The 16,735-nt window shown below is 41.5% G+C and overlaps 1 protein-coding gene across 1 annotated transcript in view; it reads left to right on the plus strand.

Moving 5' to 3' along the window:
• Positions 1 to 16,735, plus strand: part of FAT4 (FAT atypical cadherin 4) — a 123,293-nt gene that overhangs the window by 67,829 nt on the left and 38,729 nt on the right. The window contains exons 5-6 of the mRNA XM_015625570.1: positions 3,775 to 4,697; positions 5,425 to 5,599. Of these exons, the coding sequence (XP_015481056.1) occupies positions 3,775 to 4,697; positions 5,425 to 5,599 (1,098 nt within the window). The remainder of the gene's footprint in view (positions 1 to 3,774; positions 4,698 to 5,424; positions 5,600 to 16,735) is intronic.

The following is a 16,735-nucleotide window of genomic DNA, read 5'->3' on the forward strand; positions in this document are numbered from 1 at the left end:
TTGGGATTATTTATGGCATCTAGAGGGTGTTAATGTGTTGAGTGTAAAAGATACAATTTTTATAGCTTGGTTAACCGTTTTGCCACACAGCTTGTGCCCGAGCAAGAATAATTATAGAATATGACCATAAAATACATAAACAGCATTCCGTCACGTACCGCATTTTCTGGTGTCCACAGACATTATTACCCGGTGTGACTAAATGCAAAGCTCTTCACAACACCCACAGTGACTTTGCAGGTGAAGGTTATTTTTGTGACATGTTGAGCAACCTTGCCTCCTCTCAACCTGACAGGGGCTCAGAGGAGCCCGTGGAAGTGTCTCACACTCAGATGTGCTTCAAGGGCAAAGCACCTGCATGCTTCGAGGAATCCCTGTTTGTCCACCTAAATTGACTGAACCTATCAGGATCGCTCAGCAAAGCAGTTTTTCCTCAGGAAATGCTGAGTTGCTGGACTCCAGCATTTTTGTGGGGAGATAAATTTTGCGCTGATGGATGGAATTTTCCATGGTAAAAATTGTGTAACTGGTTTTGAGATCAAACTTAGGAAGGGAGAGGAGATTCCATGAGATAAGCCAGCAAGTCAGAAGTCATAACTTTGTGATACTGGCTGTTTTGTATGAATCTCTCTTTCACCACACTTGTTAAGGCTTTTATTTTATGTAAACTAAATATAAGTTTGAGGAGGAGCTTGTACTTGTATCATGCATACCTGGGGAAGGGATTGCTCTTCCAGACTTTTAGATAAATGGGTTTGTGTCTATCTCCTCTTCTATTTCTTATTTTCCTGTCAGGACTACAGCACTTGGTTTCAAACCTTTTTGGAAGTTAATTTCACTTCGCCATTATGAGTCTGTTTTCCTTTTCTCTTGCACCTCATACATTAATTTCCATCTGTGCACAGGATGGAAACTCTATCATAGCACTGACATATCAACTCACATTCATCACACACTCAGTTATCAAGGAGGCAAATGAGTATTTGAGGAGCAATGCAACGAGAAGTCAGATATCTTGCCTTTTATATTTTCTGGCACACTTGCTTTTCTAGCAGGCTGGATTTAAAATTAATAGGGCAGAAATATCATTCCAAGAGCATGCCAGGTTGAGTTCTCCCATGGGACTGTAACTTAAGTAAATGGTATGATCTATTGTTGTTTCTGTTTCAAGCCCAAACTTGTTATCTTGTGTCATTTTATATTTATCTAGAGCGCAGAAATAGCTAGTGCTTGTATTATACTCTTCTCCATGTGCTCACAGATAATGCACTCAATACAAATACAATTTCGTTGATTATTTATGTTACATGATCCTATAGTTTGAAAGAGCTCTGAAAAAGACATTGTTTTATAATGAGGTATGGCTGTTGTTTTAGGATAAACACTGATAAAAGAAAGAAACATGGTGATAGTGAAGCTGCTCCAATTTTAATTTTTCTTGTTCAGCACACCCCTTGGGAAACAGCAGCTGTTTATCTCAGCTTGGACTGTTCCATATACAGGCCCATAGCAAATATCAGCTACAGCTCTTGGATATTTAATAATATAGTAATTTAATAATATATACTAAAGACTTAAACACATTCATTTTGAAATTCAGATTTTATTTTTCCAACAAAGAATTAACAGGAAAAATCTGAGAGGAAAGCACATGCATGTTTGTCAGTTTGTTAAAATTTTAGTTAGGTATTCCTCCAGGAAAAACTGGTGTATTTTCCCAGTTAAACCCTGCAGGTATTTATAGAATGGCAGGGGGAAAGAAGTTTCGTTGTTTTGTTTAATTTTTTTTTAGGCTTATTAGTAAATAAATAAAAATAGAAACAAAACCCTTTAGAAGAGTGTTATCATGAAATTGGTGACTCCATGTCTGTACTTTCAGTGTTTTATCAGATGAACCCTCCAATTAAATAAACCTAAGGTTCAGCAAAGAGGATGTCTCTACATTCTCCCTAAGAAAAGCCCAGCTCCAAATCTTGGAAGGGGGGGATGGATGAGCTGCACAATGCCAGCTTGGCATGCTGTGTTTGAAAAAGAGAATGGTTCATTATTTGCCCTTCCTGGCTCCACTGATATTTAAGCAACTCTTCTGTTTCATAGTTTAATTTATATAAGATTTAGCAGCATGAAAACCTATGAGAATACAGGAAAAAGAAGGAAAGGTTCATGGAAGTGAGATAAGGAATAACAAGCTAATTTTTCTTAGGAATAAACACCATAGAAAACACTGGGGAGAAGCAGGGTAGGAGGAATAGAGTATTTTTTAAAGAAATTTTCTTTTGCAGGACCCAAATCCTACCAATCTCTAAAAATCTTGAATTTATAGAAAGTACTTTACTGAAATCAAGTCTTTCATCCATATAATTAGTCATTTGAAAATACGACTGAACAAAAAGCAGAGTAGCATTAAACTTTCACTGTCCTTCACTTGATCAAAGTAATGGAGAAACACTAATATCTGGTAGATAAATGTATTAATTTCTCTAATTCAGATGTTTTGTCTTTCATGTTTGGTTCTATTCATTTTATAATTTAACTCCTACAGGAGGAAAAAGAGAGAGGGAAAGATGCCAATTGCAGTAGCCACTGGGGGGAAAGACACATTGGACAAGATTTCTCAAGTCTGAGCATAATAAACAGCAGAGATTAATAATTCTAGTGCAAGGATAATTTTATTATCAAAGCAATTCACTCAGAGAGAAAAGAGCTTCTGACTCAAAATGACAAAGTACACAGCAGTCTGTGAAGTGGGCAGCTTTCTTTGCATGAACAAGCTAGTTTGAGGGGTAAAGTAGTAGCTAATGGTTGGTTAATTTACTAATCCTGAGCACATTCTTGAAGATGCAAAACAATTTTTGAAGTTAACAAATTTTGAAAGGACAATTTTTGAAATTAATTAAAATAGGTGTAAGATAGAGGGAGGAGATAAAACTTTTTTCACATTTGGAAGCTCCCAATAATTAGTTGTTTAGAGTGAACTGTGGAATTGAAGCAGTAACACACATTGTTTCCTACAAGGAATATTTAAGGATATTTCACAGCCCTGTCCAGGTTCAGGATGCATTTCCCTTAGCAGAATGATAAATCTCTCCCCTGACCATAATTGCTAGTTATGTTTTGATCATGAGATGAGTGAGGGCTGTTCATCTGGTATTTTGGAATACCATGCCATATATGGGAATCATACCTTTCCCCAGTATTCACTCTTGGCTTGCTGCAGCTAGGCATGGGAGTTTCTGCTTGTGGCTTTTTCTAATTGAGTGGAAAAATTCATGAAATAATTACATTAATAATAACGTTGCTTAGTTGAACTGGGAAGAACGGAGGAAACCAGATGTTCAGTGAGCAGCAGTGCTACTGAGTCTTGGTTTCTGATGGAAAACCCTTCAAACCCTTTTCCCTAACCCTTGTAGGTGGGGAAAAATATGTTTGGTGCCACTGTGCAGCTCCCACTGAATGAAAAACCGAGATGAACCCTGCCAGTCGTTCCCTCTGTGGCCTCTCCAATTAACATTCTCCCTCTCTCTTTCATGGATATTATCTTCCCAGAAAATAATAATTTCAAAGGCTTCTGCTCCACTGTGAAGCTTGGCCGAAATTAGCAGATGGATTCAAAAATGGTGGTGAGGAGGCTGAACACTCAGCGTGGTTATACAATCCTCATTTCTGTAGGAAAATTAAGAAAAATTTCCTGTGGAAACAAGGCCAGAAATACTGATACCTAGGTCAGTGGGATGAAGTCACGTTTATCTACCTTTCTTCTCCCTCCCCACCCAGGCCCCAACTCTCAGCTGTCCTTCAGCATCGCGTCCGGGGACAGCGCGGGGCAGTTCGGCATCGACAACAGTGGGGTGCTGAGCATCCGGCAGCCCCTGGATCGGGAAAGCCAGTCCTTCTACAGCCTGGTGGTGCAAGTCCACGACATGGCCCCAGTCCCAGCCTCCAGGTACACCAGCACAGCACAAGTTTCCATCATCCTGCTGGACGTGAACGACAGCCCCCCCAGCTTTATCTCCCCGAGGCTGACCTACGTGCCGGAGAACACGCCCATAGACACGGTGGTGTTCAAAGCCCAGGCGACTGATCCCGACAGCGGTCCCAACAGCTACATCGAGTACAGCCTGCTCCGGCCCCTGGGAAACAAGTTCAGCATCGGCACCATTGATGGGGAAGTGAGGCTCACCGGGGAGCTCGACAGAGAAGCCGTGGCCAACTACACCTTGACTGTGGTAGCCACAGACAAGGGCCAGCCATCCCTCTCTTCGTCGGCGGATGTGGTGGTCATTGTCCTGGACATTAACGACAACAACCCGCTCTTTGCCCAAAAGCTTTACCAAGTGGAGGTGGCGGAAAATACTTTGACAGGGACGGATTTAGTCCAGGTGTTGGCTGCTGACGGAGATGAAGGGACAAACGGGCAGGTCCGCTACGCCATCGTGAGCGGGGATGCCAGCAGTGAGTTTCGGATCGATTCTGTGACGGGGGTGATAACTGTGGCCAAGCCTTTGGATAGAGAGAAGAAGCCCTCCTACACACTGACTGTTCAGTCATCTGACCGCGGGAGCAGCCCCAGGACCGACACCACGACAGTCAGTATTGTTCTGAAGGACGTTAATGATTTCATTCCCACATTTGAGCTTTCGCCCTACTCTGTGAACGTCCCCGAGAATTTGGAGACGCTGCCAAAAGTTATTCTTCAGGTGGGTACATTCAGCAATAAATATGTGCCTCTGACAATCAGCAGCATGCCTACGTGGTATTAAGGCACAGTGTCCTTCCTCCAGAATTAAAAAGGGGCAAAACAGTGGAAAAGTTGCCTCTTGGCTTTAACTGAATTTGTAGTCTTTGTTGTCCTGTTTTCCTTTTTGTTTGTATGGGTGAGGTTTTTTTTTTACCAAAAGGTAATATTATACGTTGGAGTTCTGTTTGTATTTTCCCTACCTATCCTCACACCTCACACCTCCACTGGGACTTCAGGTGTCTGTTCTATCCTCTCATCTCATTCTCAACTTCCATGCAACAAATCTGGTTGTTGCCTGCATGGGATGAGGCTGTGTGCCAAACATTGAGAGAGAACTAAATGGATTCCGACAGCAGGACATGCAGTGCTTGTTCTCATACAGAGCTTAGCCTATACCAGGTTGTTTGTGGTGTTCACTGAGCCCCAACACAGTCTTACTGTATTTACACTTGACTAAAATAAATAATCAGCTACTTAGTATTTTCAAACTACGCTTTTTAAATCCACCACCACCGTGTTAAGTATTCATTTTTCAATTACAGCTAATTTATACCTGCTGCATTTGCATTAATTCAACCCATTAATTTGGATTATTATCACAGAGAATGCCTCCTCCAACCCGATGTAATTTTACAGTTTACATTTAATAGTCCTTGCTATCTGTTCTGCTTGTGTTGCTTGTGTAGGTTGTAGCAAGGGATGATGACCAAGGGCTGAACAGCAAGCTGACCTACGTGCTGGTGGCTGGCAATGAGGAGGGAGCCTTCACCCTCTCGGGCAGCGGAGAGCTGCGCCTGGTGCGGAGCCTGGACCGGGAGGCCAAGGAGCAGTACCTGCTGCTGGTTACAGCTGCTGATGCAGGTGAGGCAGCCAGAACATCTCCTCTGCTGTGGTTGTGTGGAGAACGTCACATTTGGGACAGAAAATAAATGTTTTGGTGGTGGTCCCAAACGTTAGTGGATGGAGATTGGGTAGCCATGCTGAATGGAGATCTCTGCGGGGGGAGCTGGGCTTACCTGATGTCAAAGGGAATTTGGTTTCTGGAAATCAGGATTTTATTCCTATATCCAGTTGTCTGCTGTTGGTAGTACTCACTACAGATTTAGGTAGGTGGATTTTTGCCCTGCGGTAATAAGTGGCCCTACCTAAGTCATAAGAATTTCATGTGTGACTACAAAAAACCAATTTAAATGGCAATAAAACCCTTTATAATGTTGTCATCACAAATGTGCAGAGGTTGCATCAGTGGCCAGAAAACAGCTATGAACTCCCCAGTTAATCTTCCTGAAATCTTAGCCCTGAAAGGAAATAAGAATTTGCATTTCAATATTTTAATATTCTGCTGTGCTCAGCATCCAGTCATATGTTTGTTCCACAATACCAAATGTATTCCAAGTTCTTTCATTTAAAACAGGACATGAAGTCTTGTTATGAAGATTAATTGCACTTTCACTTGAGGTGTCCAAGCCCAAAATTTTGGTTTCAGATTTTGGTGTGAGTATTATTAACAGAGACATCCTGCATCATGCTTTGGACTGATATTCGGTCTCCCATGGTTTGATGGATTTAATTTACTGCAGAACTTGTTCCTGCTTTCTAGCAGTAAAAATAGAATTAAAGCCGACTTGTTGACAAGTGGATACAGTTTTGTTTTCTGCCATGCTGTGTGCAGTGTCTTGTGCCAGTGACAACAGCTATGGCTTATATTTTCCTATTGCAGCAGTGCTCAGGTATTCCACAGTCTGAGCACAGCCAAAGCTGGAAAACACAATTTTAAGGCTTGAGGTATCATTTGTCTTGTGCTTTGTCTGGAGATAGCTGTGTGCTTTATGGTTTTTACACTGTAAAAACCCAAAATCTATTACTCTGTAGCCTCAAACTGCTCACTTGTGACTTGGACTCTCTTGGGCTTGAACATCCTTACGCTCCATCAGAAGCTGAGGCTGGATTTGTCTTGATGTCTTCTTGGTCTCTCAGTCCAAGCTGGCAGAAGTCAGTGAGGGCTGTACAGAACAAAATACCCAAAGACTGAACTGATAAAAACAATGTCATGCAGCCAACAATTACTGTCTTTCTTCTAAGAGGGAGGGGAGCAGAACTCAGCTGTACCCCACACCTAGCACTGTGTGCAAGTCAAGAATTCGATCAGAGAACAGGCTTTACCTAGACTTTGGTTCATAAAAAACCCACAAAATCCAGGAGATTTAATCAATAGTTTAATGCAGCAGTCCAAAATGAAAATACTTACTTGTGTTGGGAGATCTCTGAGTTTCAGGTAATCAAGGGAGACGTTAATACATGAAGTGAGCATGGGACCTTTGCCACAAGTGGCTGACAAGAACAGCAGCATGTTTTATGAGTTCCTGTGTTTAAAAATGTAGATATCGCACTGATTAAACACTTTTGAAACTTCCTTTTAAAACTTGCTATGTTCTTGTAAAGCTAACTCACAAGTTCCCATGCCCTCCTGCCAGTGTTAAAATGCACTAGCAAGTGTGTTCATGAGTAACTTTAAGCTAAATGCAACTGCTCTACCGTGCTTCCCTTTACAACCTGACTAATCCACAGCTGGTGTGATTTGGGATAGTTTTCAAGCAGGCTGGTGAACAGCATTGGCTATCATCTTCTGGTTGCACTGAAGACTTGTTCTGAATTCATGCCAGCAAAGAATACATTGAAAACTATGCTAGTCATGATTTATCTAAAACATCACTGGAAAGAAGTTTTCAGTAGAAGTCAGTGGCAAAAATTGCAGGTGGGATGGGAACCATAGGCACAGTAGATATCCAGGTGGTACCACATTGGCTGCTGCTAGTCAGTGCTTGCTTCATGAAATGATCTATGTCCTGCCATACTAGCAAAAAAAAGATGGGAATGACACAATCTTGAAATGGATCATAAAAGCGTTTGGAAGTATTTATGTCCTTGAGCAGCTGCTAAATGTTTATAAAACAAACTCTCACAGGCATGTCCAGCTCTTTGCCTAACATAACCATTTCTTTTGAGTCTCTTAGTTTGTGTTTGTTTGGTAACTCTTAGTAAGAAGGGTTTTGCACATGGACCATTCATCCAGAAATACAAACGCAAAACAGGTAGGGAAGCTGGGCCTGACAAAGTGTTGAAAAAAGCAGACTTGTCTGAAATTGTCCACATCCATGTTATATTTGAAAATGCATCAAGGAAAAGGTACTATCCTTTGCACTTTGAGGTTGGCTTTTATTAGCTGTAATAAACAGTCTTTCAGGTAGTCTTTTGCAGCCCAAAGAACAGTCTTGCCATATATGGTGCATCTGATTTAAGGTTTGGGGTTTTTTTTTTTACAGATAAAAATCATGGTACCCATCCAGATGCAGTAAAAGTCCATCAAGAGCAAAATTTTGTCTGTCCAGTCCTCTTCCCATTTTTTTTAGGGTCTGCATCTCCATTTTTATGGGCTGCACTGACTGGTTTAAAACATTCAGAGATGATATCCTGTTCCTATAGAAGACTATGCCAACTCTTCCTGTTCTTTCCAGGAAACAGACACCATACATACTTAGAAGCTCCATTAGACATAAGAACTAATGGATTTCCAACTTAGTTTTGGCTGTCTTCCTGGTCTCCTTATCCATTATCAAGGATTTCTTGCTTTTCTTACGTTTATTTTCACTTCATCAAGTTGTGACCGGATTCTTGCTCCGTTACCTTAGCCTGTGTAAGGGAAGTTGCTGGAAGAAGGATGACTTGTAATTTTTCATTACTTGCATCTCCAGGTGTCCATCCAATGCACCTTTATAGATTTACAGCATGTTTTGGCAGCAGGTACACTGAGTACAGCAGCAAGGGAAGGATTAGGATGTGGTAAAGTGTGGAGCCAGCAGGGTTGCATAGGATACAGTGCCTGTGCCCTGAGGGATGTGTGCACTCTTTCACTGCACACAGGAGTGCTGTCCCAGAGCCCAGATCTTAGTCCTGGGCATGGGAGAAGCCTTGTGAGTTAGGAAGAGCTGAGCTGCTCATCAGCACTGGGGACAGGTCAGGTGAGGGACCGCTGGTGTGACCACGTGTGCCAGCAATGGAAATCCGGGCGGTTGTTGAAGAAATGCTTTCCCAAGCAAGAGCTCCCCTCAGGCCCAGAGAAGTCAGTCATGATATATGCACTGTCCTGGCTCTGGCCCAACTATTCCTTGGCCTTGGCTGCTAATCCTCTGCCCGGTCCTCAGGGTGGATCATGGGTCGGTGGAGAGTCTTCGTGCTGGGGGAGGGAAAAGACAGACAAAACTACTTCTGGCGCTCGGCTCAGTGATTTGTGTCCATGCAGCCTGCCTCATGCCCAGTTTCCACAAGGCAGGCTGCACAAAGGGTTTTGATTCCTACCTTGGTTTATCATCACTCTTCCCTCACTTTTGCACTTCCACTGTGCTCTCTCTGTGGCTGGGTCCTGCGTTCTGGGCCGCCACTCTAGGCGGCGGGGATTTATGAGGACACACAAAGCATCCATCACTGGGAACATTCAGCATCTTCCAGAGCTGTACACCTGTGGCTTTGGTTTGAGAAATAAAACATAATTCAACCCCCAAGCTTAGCCATCCCAATTTAGAGACCCTCTTGCAGCGCAAGCTTTAAGACCAGAGGGCATGAATTATAAATCCAGCGACAGGCAAAGTGATTGACTGTGGAATAACAGGATAGTGTTTAGATTGCAGATGCTGCCCCAGAATGTCTGCTAACATAAACGCCAAGAAACCTACACACAACTATTTGAATGTGTCTTCACGGGTCTGCTTCTACCACATAAATCTGTTCTGCTTTCCTGTACCTTTCTTCATGGCAAAATGGTTGGGAAAAGAGACTTTCTACATTTTGTTTTCACCCCATCTGGTGGGGATGCAGCACTAGGTAAACATTCAACTCTGGCAGCATGACAAGAGCTGGTGCAGCTGCTTTTATCATCCATGTCTTTAACTCTTTGAGCAGTTTTCTGGACAAATGTTAGCATTCCAACAGTCCTCCTCCTTTTATTTATTGATTGCAGGGATGTGGAGTAGCACATCTGGAAACCTGCTCACTGCCCAGGACTACTGTTTAAATAAACTGCAGCCACCATCTCTTGATTGGGTTGGTCAGAATGGCACATTGCCACAATAAAGCCAAAATCAAATTGTGATGTTTCTAATTAGAAGCTGTGTTCCTGTGTTTTGGGATTTTTAAAATTTTATTTTCTTAAATAATCTGTTTACTGATTTAGATAAATAGTCCTGAAAGAAATGAATGAGTGAACTGGTTATTATATTTAGCTAGCTGTTCTCTGTATATATCCCTGGCCTGGATGAAAAACAACCATATGTTTTTTCTTTAGAAAATGTTGTTCCCCAACTTTTGCATTCTTTCCTTCAAGAATGTAGGAGGGCAACCAAGCAGAGAGGTAATATCCTTCTCAGGAACTCCCTTCTGAGCTAGGCTTTTGGTTCCCTTCAATCCTAAAATCAAATGAAAGATGACAGTGCAGTTGTGTTGGCTTTATAACACATTTCAAGATATTCCCCAACAACAAAAGGACAGCTTTTCTAGTAATGTTGATAAAGTCTTAAGACTCAGCACTGTGTGAGATTTAAGTGACTAGGCTTAAAGACATTTGTACTCATCCTGTTTCCTTAGCAGACAGTGTATTTCCATCTAACATGGACTCTGCAGTGTGAAAAGATGTTGCCTGAAAAAAAAATAATATTATTTTTAGAACAAATTTAGCAATTTTTAAATTTTGGTGCTGTCAAAACAAACAAGCTACTCGCTTTTTTCAGCTAGAGATGTCCTGCTTGCCAGGTTTTCTGCGAAATGTCTAGATACACCCATTGCTGAGGCTTTGGTGAGCTAAATGAAGCTGATGTCTGCTCACCTTGGTGCTTAGCAGTTGACAGAAGGATTGCACTCTTCTGTAGTCTTGTTTTATGGCACTGCTGTTTCAAAATGAATACTGGGTTCTGTCCCAGCTGGGTTCAAAATGGGTTTCAAAATGAATACTGGGTCCTGTCCAGCTCCATTTATTTCCTTGTATTCATGGAAGCTCTTCCTTGTGTAAATGCTGTCTGCTCTAGACTAGTTCTAGCGGTTTTCTAATCCACTGGCTTTATTATTTTTGCTCTTTTATTGCTGGTACTGAAACTATTGATGCAGTAGTTCTGCATGATTTTTTAATTTGTTTCTAAGTGGCACCTGGGGAGAACTGAGATGGTGACACTCATCAGTGAGTTCACAGTGTTCATATTGTCTTACCACCATCATGTAAAATCATGAGACAAGAGAATTTGAGAGCAGCATTTTGTGGCTGTGGGAATCTAATAGCAGAGTCTCGCCCTCACAGAACCTAGAAGCTGTTAGCACTTTGACATTTTTCCCTAGAAGACAAAGGCTCCAGAAGCTGCTTAGGAAGAGCACTCGTGGCAGTCAGCCCGATGTCCCCTGAGGAGTTACTGTCAAGGAAGAGAGCGTGTCAGTGTCTATAGGATGTGATGTGCTTCCTCCCCAAAGGAGATGAGGGCTTCAGGCCATCCCCTCAGAGAACTGCCCCACGAGATTCACAGTACAGCCCCTGAATGCCATTTGAGGCATTTAGTCCTCTTTTTGCACTTGAAGTTTCATTATTAGATCACTGTTTTCTAAATAGTCCAGCGAGAGTCGGTGGGCTAAATCCAGGCATCTAAGTTCCTCTGGGGTGGGGTGCAGGGGAAGCTTATATTCAGGTTGGCAAAGGGCTCAGGCTGGCTGGCTCAAGCTGAAATATCTGTGAAAACAATGAAAGATTTTCACTCAGATTAAAATAATGCGTAACACTTCATTTTCAAACCAGCTCAAACTAGTTTTGGGGGGAAAAAAGCAGGTATATCTCTTAAAAAAGAAAAAATCAGTTTTATTGATTTAAACTGAAAGCAAACTAGAATATAATGCTTAATATTTAAAAATTTTCAAGTTAGAAAGAATTATGTGTTTTTCAGTTTTTGAGCTGTTAGACTTCCTCCTTCACCTCTTCATTCATCCATCTTGCTCTGATTAGTTTGGGACTTCTACATCAAAATTAATTTTAAATTGTTCTTCTGCTTACATCACTAACCTGTGAAATTCTATTTCATATCTGCTAAGGAGATCTCTGAATGTAATCTGTTTTGCAGAGGAATACTTAGAGTAGTTGTTAAGCAGTTTATCAGGCTTTGAGAAATCATAAGATTTTTCCAGCCTTGGTGATCTTAAACCATTTTTTAAATTAAACATTACACCATATAAATTGTAAGTCTGCTAGCTCAATCTTCAAATACAAAGCTACAATTTCAGGAAGCCTTAATTGCAAGGATAAAACAGGTATGACATGCACATATGGCCTGAACACTTAGCCTGCTAGTTAATCTTCTGTATTTATACAGGGTTTTTTTAAAGTGTAGTTCAGTATTGTGTGTTACAGGAATTTCGCAGTGGGATATTCAGGAGTCAGTCACAAGCTGTCAAAAATTGCCATAGTCAGCAGTCCCTGCAGGAGCCAGCTTCTCTGTTTTTTCTGTTTACAGCAATAACTTATAACAAGGAGGAATAGTTTGGTGTTTTTAAGAAAATAATTATTTCAATGGTTCTGCTTTTCTTCTGAGTTGCAGTTCTACTTTCTTCCCATCTCACTTCTGTCACCAGAGGCCTTGGGTGGGGCACATGGCCATGCCCACTCCTCCAGCACTACCTGCTTTTTGCAGGCACAGGGAGATGATAAAATGGTTTGGGATGGAAGGGAACTTAAATCTCATCGAATTCCAACCTGCTGCCACAGTCAGAGGCACCTTCCATTAGACCAAGTCACTCCAAGTCCCATCCAGACTGGCCTGGGACACTTCCAGGGATGGGGCAGCCACAAATTCCCTGGGCAACCTGTGCCATGGCACTGCCACCCTCACAGAGGACAGTTTCCACCTTGCACCCTTACAGCCTGTCATATGCCACCATTTTTATGAACATTAAATTCAGCATTTTCCTTAACTGGTAGAAGGCAACTTCTTGCTCTGGATATAAATGCATTTCTGGCTAAGAAACATGCAGTATATATTTGTGAGATTGTTGAACATCTTGAAGCTGTGTTAAATATATATTACCTTTTTTCTTTGTTGCACGTGTTTTGTTCTCAGTCCGTGTCTGTGTTCCTGTAGGTCTGTAACAGTGCTGCTCCAGCTTTTTTTTTTACCTCTCTGGGTTAACAGCTGCAGGAAACTGCTCCTGATCAGAGGAAGAGAGCAGGGATAGGGAAATATGTATATACACCAGAGGCCTTAAAATTGCCTCTCTGTGTGCCTGCAAGTCCTGTTCTTTAAACAGCATATTAAATCTATTGCAATGTCATGTTGCCCCTGTCCTGAAGCTCCAAAGCTTAATGAATTCATAGGATGCAGTCAGCCAGGAATTTTGTTATCCAAATTTAAAACCCATGTGGATAAAACCAGATGAGAGATCCCATCGTGCATCACTGTTTTGGGACAGAGTTTTCTTTTTCACTCTCAAAACAGGTGTGAGTTATCTGTGTCTGTGCTCATGCACCAGCCTAAGTGTGGCTGGACATGTTGTTGCTTGAACAAGGTTGGACTCTGGTCTAGTGATTAATTTTTTATTTTGTTTTGACTTTTTATGTTCTCAAATTTAATTCTGTTTGCTCCCAACTTATTTAGGATGCTAGATGTGGGATGATACTCACTTTTCTAATACCTGATGTAGCACAGAAAGTCCCTGAGCTTTTTCCTTGTTATATAATCCTTGCAAAAGTACAGATCTGTCCCACCTATCAATAAAATCCTTGGTTTTTGAAGTTCAAGCTCTGTTAAATCAGCTTTCTGGGATCAACTACTACTTTGTACCTAACTATGAGATAAACTCAAATATGACACACTTGGAAACTTTGAAAATCTGAATTTCCTGCGTGGTCTCATTCAGTCACCTGCTGAACTGATTGAGAGTATGGATTGCTTCAAACTTTTAAATATCTTTTATTAGCCACTTATTTCAGCTTTTGTCTCAAAATAATCTAGGTTTGCCAGGTTTTTTTTTACCAGAATGACAGCCTGTGGTAAGAAATTGAGTAAGAAGAAAACAAAGCACAGTCAACATACCCAGCCAGGACAAATATTTGTGGTGCAATCTCATGAAAAGGACCACTTTTTCTCATTTCACAGATGCAGTTTCTTCTGTGTTCTTGGAAAATTAGTTAAAGTCATCCATGTTCCAAATCAAGTTTCGTGTGCACTGGAAATTCAAAGTGTAATGCAGGCTAGTTGCATTTTCACTTAATCTTGCTCTGTATTTATTTTAAAACTCACCAGTTGAGTGAGGCTCAGCACACTCCGTCTGCATTTAAATTAATTTAGAAAGATTGGCCACTTTATTGTGAGAAAGGGCTTGTTTACTTGAGTTAAAAAGTTAATTCTTTCTGATAACACGTACAAGTCCTGGCCCTGGGACTCATTCACTGAGTGTTTGACTGGAGAAGTGAAATCCGCTTTGTTGCAAAGCAACACGTTTCACTGAGGCAAAAATTCCATTTCTGTTAAATCGCTTTCCAATTTTCAGGATAATGATGTGTTTAATTTACCATAAAACATGGTAAACTGCCTGCAGGATGAGTCTTGATTAGTCTTTTAGATTCATTTTATTTCATTTTAATCCCTTTTTTTTTTTTTTTTTTTTAGTGAAATGTATATGTGGGGTTTTTGCTTCAGTTTATCGTTTGTTTTCTAAAACGTGATTTTGATGTTTCAATGCTGGCAAAAACTTCTGAGTTCCTGGTTTCTGAAAGGAATGATGGTTTTACTATCTGCTGTGCTAAGCATGGTGCAGACAGGACCTAGAAACCATTAAGGCTTCAAACAATATGTGGATGGTGTGCTGGACACATTCTCCTATTTCTAATTTTTGCTGAGAGCCAAACAGCACCACGCAGCCGAGATAATTTCCAACAGCATAATCTTTTCCTGAGCTTTCTTGAAGAACCTAAATGGCTTTGCAACTTTCCTTTCATGGCTTTTTCGTGCTGCTCCAGTGCACCAAGTGCTCTGATCATTCCCCAGTCACCCAGATGTGGTGCGGAGAGATGAACACATACCAGAGCAGATGCTGCCATGTGTTGGGAGATTCCAGGGAGCCCAAACAGCTCACCTGCCCCATTCCCAGAACAAGGGACAAGCACATGGCACTCCCTTCTTCCAAGGGTGCATGGATAGAGCAAGGCAAAAGGGAAAGCAGTCTTCAGGTGCATCCCTGGTGGGTCACTTTGTGTCTTTGAAGCGTCAGCGCAGGTTAGGGCAGTGAGTGGCTTACGATGAGTTCATCCAGAAAGGTGTGATCTCTCTTTGCTGGTTATCCAGCGTTTGAAAAGTAGAGATTGTCAGGTTAAATGGTATTTCTCCCCACTGCCACCTTGCTGGATTTCATTTCCTTTCATCTTACTTGCATTACTGCACTGAGCCAATATTTCTCATCCCACCTCTCCTGGACAGGTAGAGTAAAAAAATTGAGAGTGCCCATTGCAACTTTAAAGGTAAAAAATTGCAAACATCATCATATTTTTTTTTTTGTGGTGATCAGCCTCAAGCAAGCATGGGTGGGTGAATGGAGCAGAAAATCTGCTGGTAGTTCTTTGCCAGTCCCACCTTGCAGCTGCCTGCCTGCCCCACATTCCCCACTGCTGTTCCTTCACGTTGCTTCCCCCAGTGTCCCGTGCTGAAAGGGGAGCCACAGCCCAGGGCTGGCCCAGCCCAAGGTGGCCTCTCACAACCTCTCTGTAACTCATCCCTCACCACTGGCCTCCGAGGAGCAGGCTCCCAAGGTCTGCTCCTTCTCTTCATCCCCAGACACATGTTTACTTGCAGATGTAAGCAAAAAAGCTGAAATTTTTGGAAGAACATCCGTGGGAAGCAATTTCCCCCCCTGAACCCAGCGTTACTATTTTGACACTATCCCAGGTTAATCTCTGTTTCAACAATGACGTGTGTGGACGTTTGTGGGACTGTCTGCTTAGTGTATATGTACAGCTGCCACCTAGAAAGTAAACTGTGCAGCTCATAGAAACAGACCTCAGCACACGGAGATGGGAAATCCACAATTATAATGACAATAATATATGAATGGCACCATCTTATAAATTTTAAAGATTTGATACTCACTGAACGGGAACAGCCAATTCAATCTCTCCCATTTAGCTCACACTGTCAATTTTATGTTCTCTCGTTATTCATCATTTGGTTCCTTCACTCCTCCATCCTCCTAGAAAACTGTCTCTGTGAGACATAGCATTTTGGGATTTGAAAAAAAACCCACTAGTTGTATAACACTAGAGAAATGTTCTAAGTGAGGAGTGGCAAATAAATACTTGCTGCTTCTGCTGAAAAATAGTTCAGGCTATTGTGAAAAATCATAGAAATTTTTACTGCAAGTTCACTAAGGGAGAAGTGTATGTTTCTTTGTGGCTTTAGCCCTCAGGGCTGTTTTCAAAAGTACTCGGAGGCTTGTGTGGCTGTGTACAGCAATTTTAGATAGGTTGTAACATGTATGGTTTATTAAGAATGGTTTGGGGTCATCTTGTGTGTTTGGCTAATATTGCAGAATTTACACTAAATTTATTGCACTTATTTATGTAAAATATTAAGAGCAGTGTGAATAAAATAGGGGTGATGCTCTACCGTAATAAGCATTAACTGACTTGGGGAAGATTTGCTATTGAAGCAAAAGTAAGAAATCTGGGAACTCAGCCTGACCATGGAAACTACTTCTCTCACCACAAATATGGCATGTACATTTTATGAAACCTGCTTATTACCAAGGGCCAAATTCTGTGGTCCTTATGCAAGCACAGCTTTCACTGGAAGTTCACTGAGGACGGTAGAATTTGGCCCAGAGCTATTTCTTTTCCATATGAAATTACTTCATTTGTAATTTCCTCTTCTTATATTTCTCAGTAACTGCAGAAATGTGAGCTAGTCATTTAATTTCAACTGAGTAAAA

This window comes from Parus major, chromosome 4 (assembly GCF_001522545.3).
Source record: "Parus major isolate Abel chromosome 4, Parus_major1.1, whole genome shotgun sequence".
Taxonomy (NCBI): Eukaryota; Metazoa; Chordata; class Aves; order Passeriformes; family Paridae; genus Parus; species Parus major.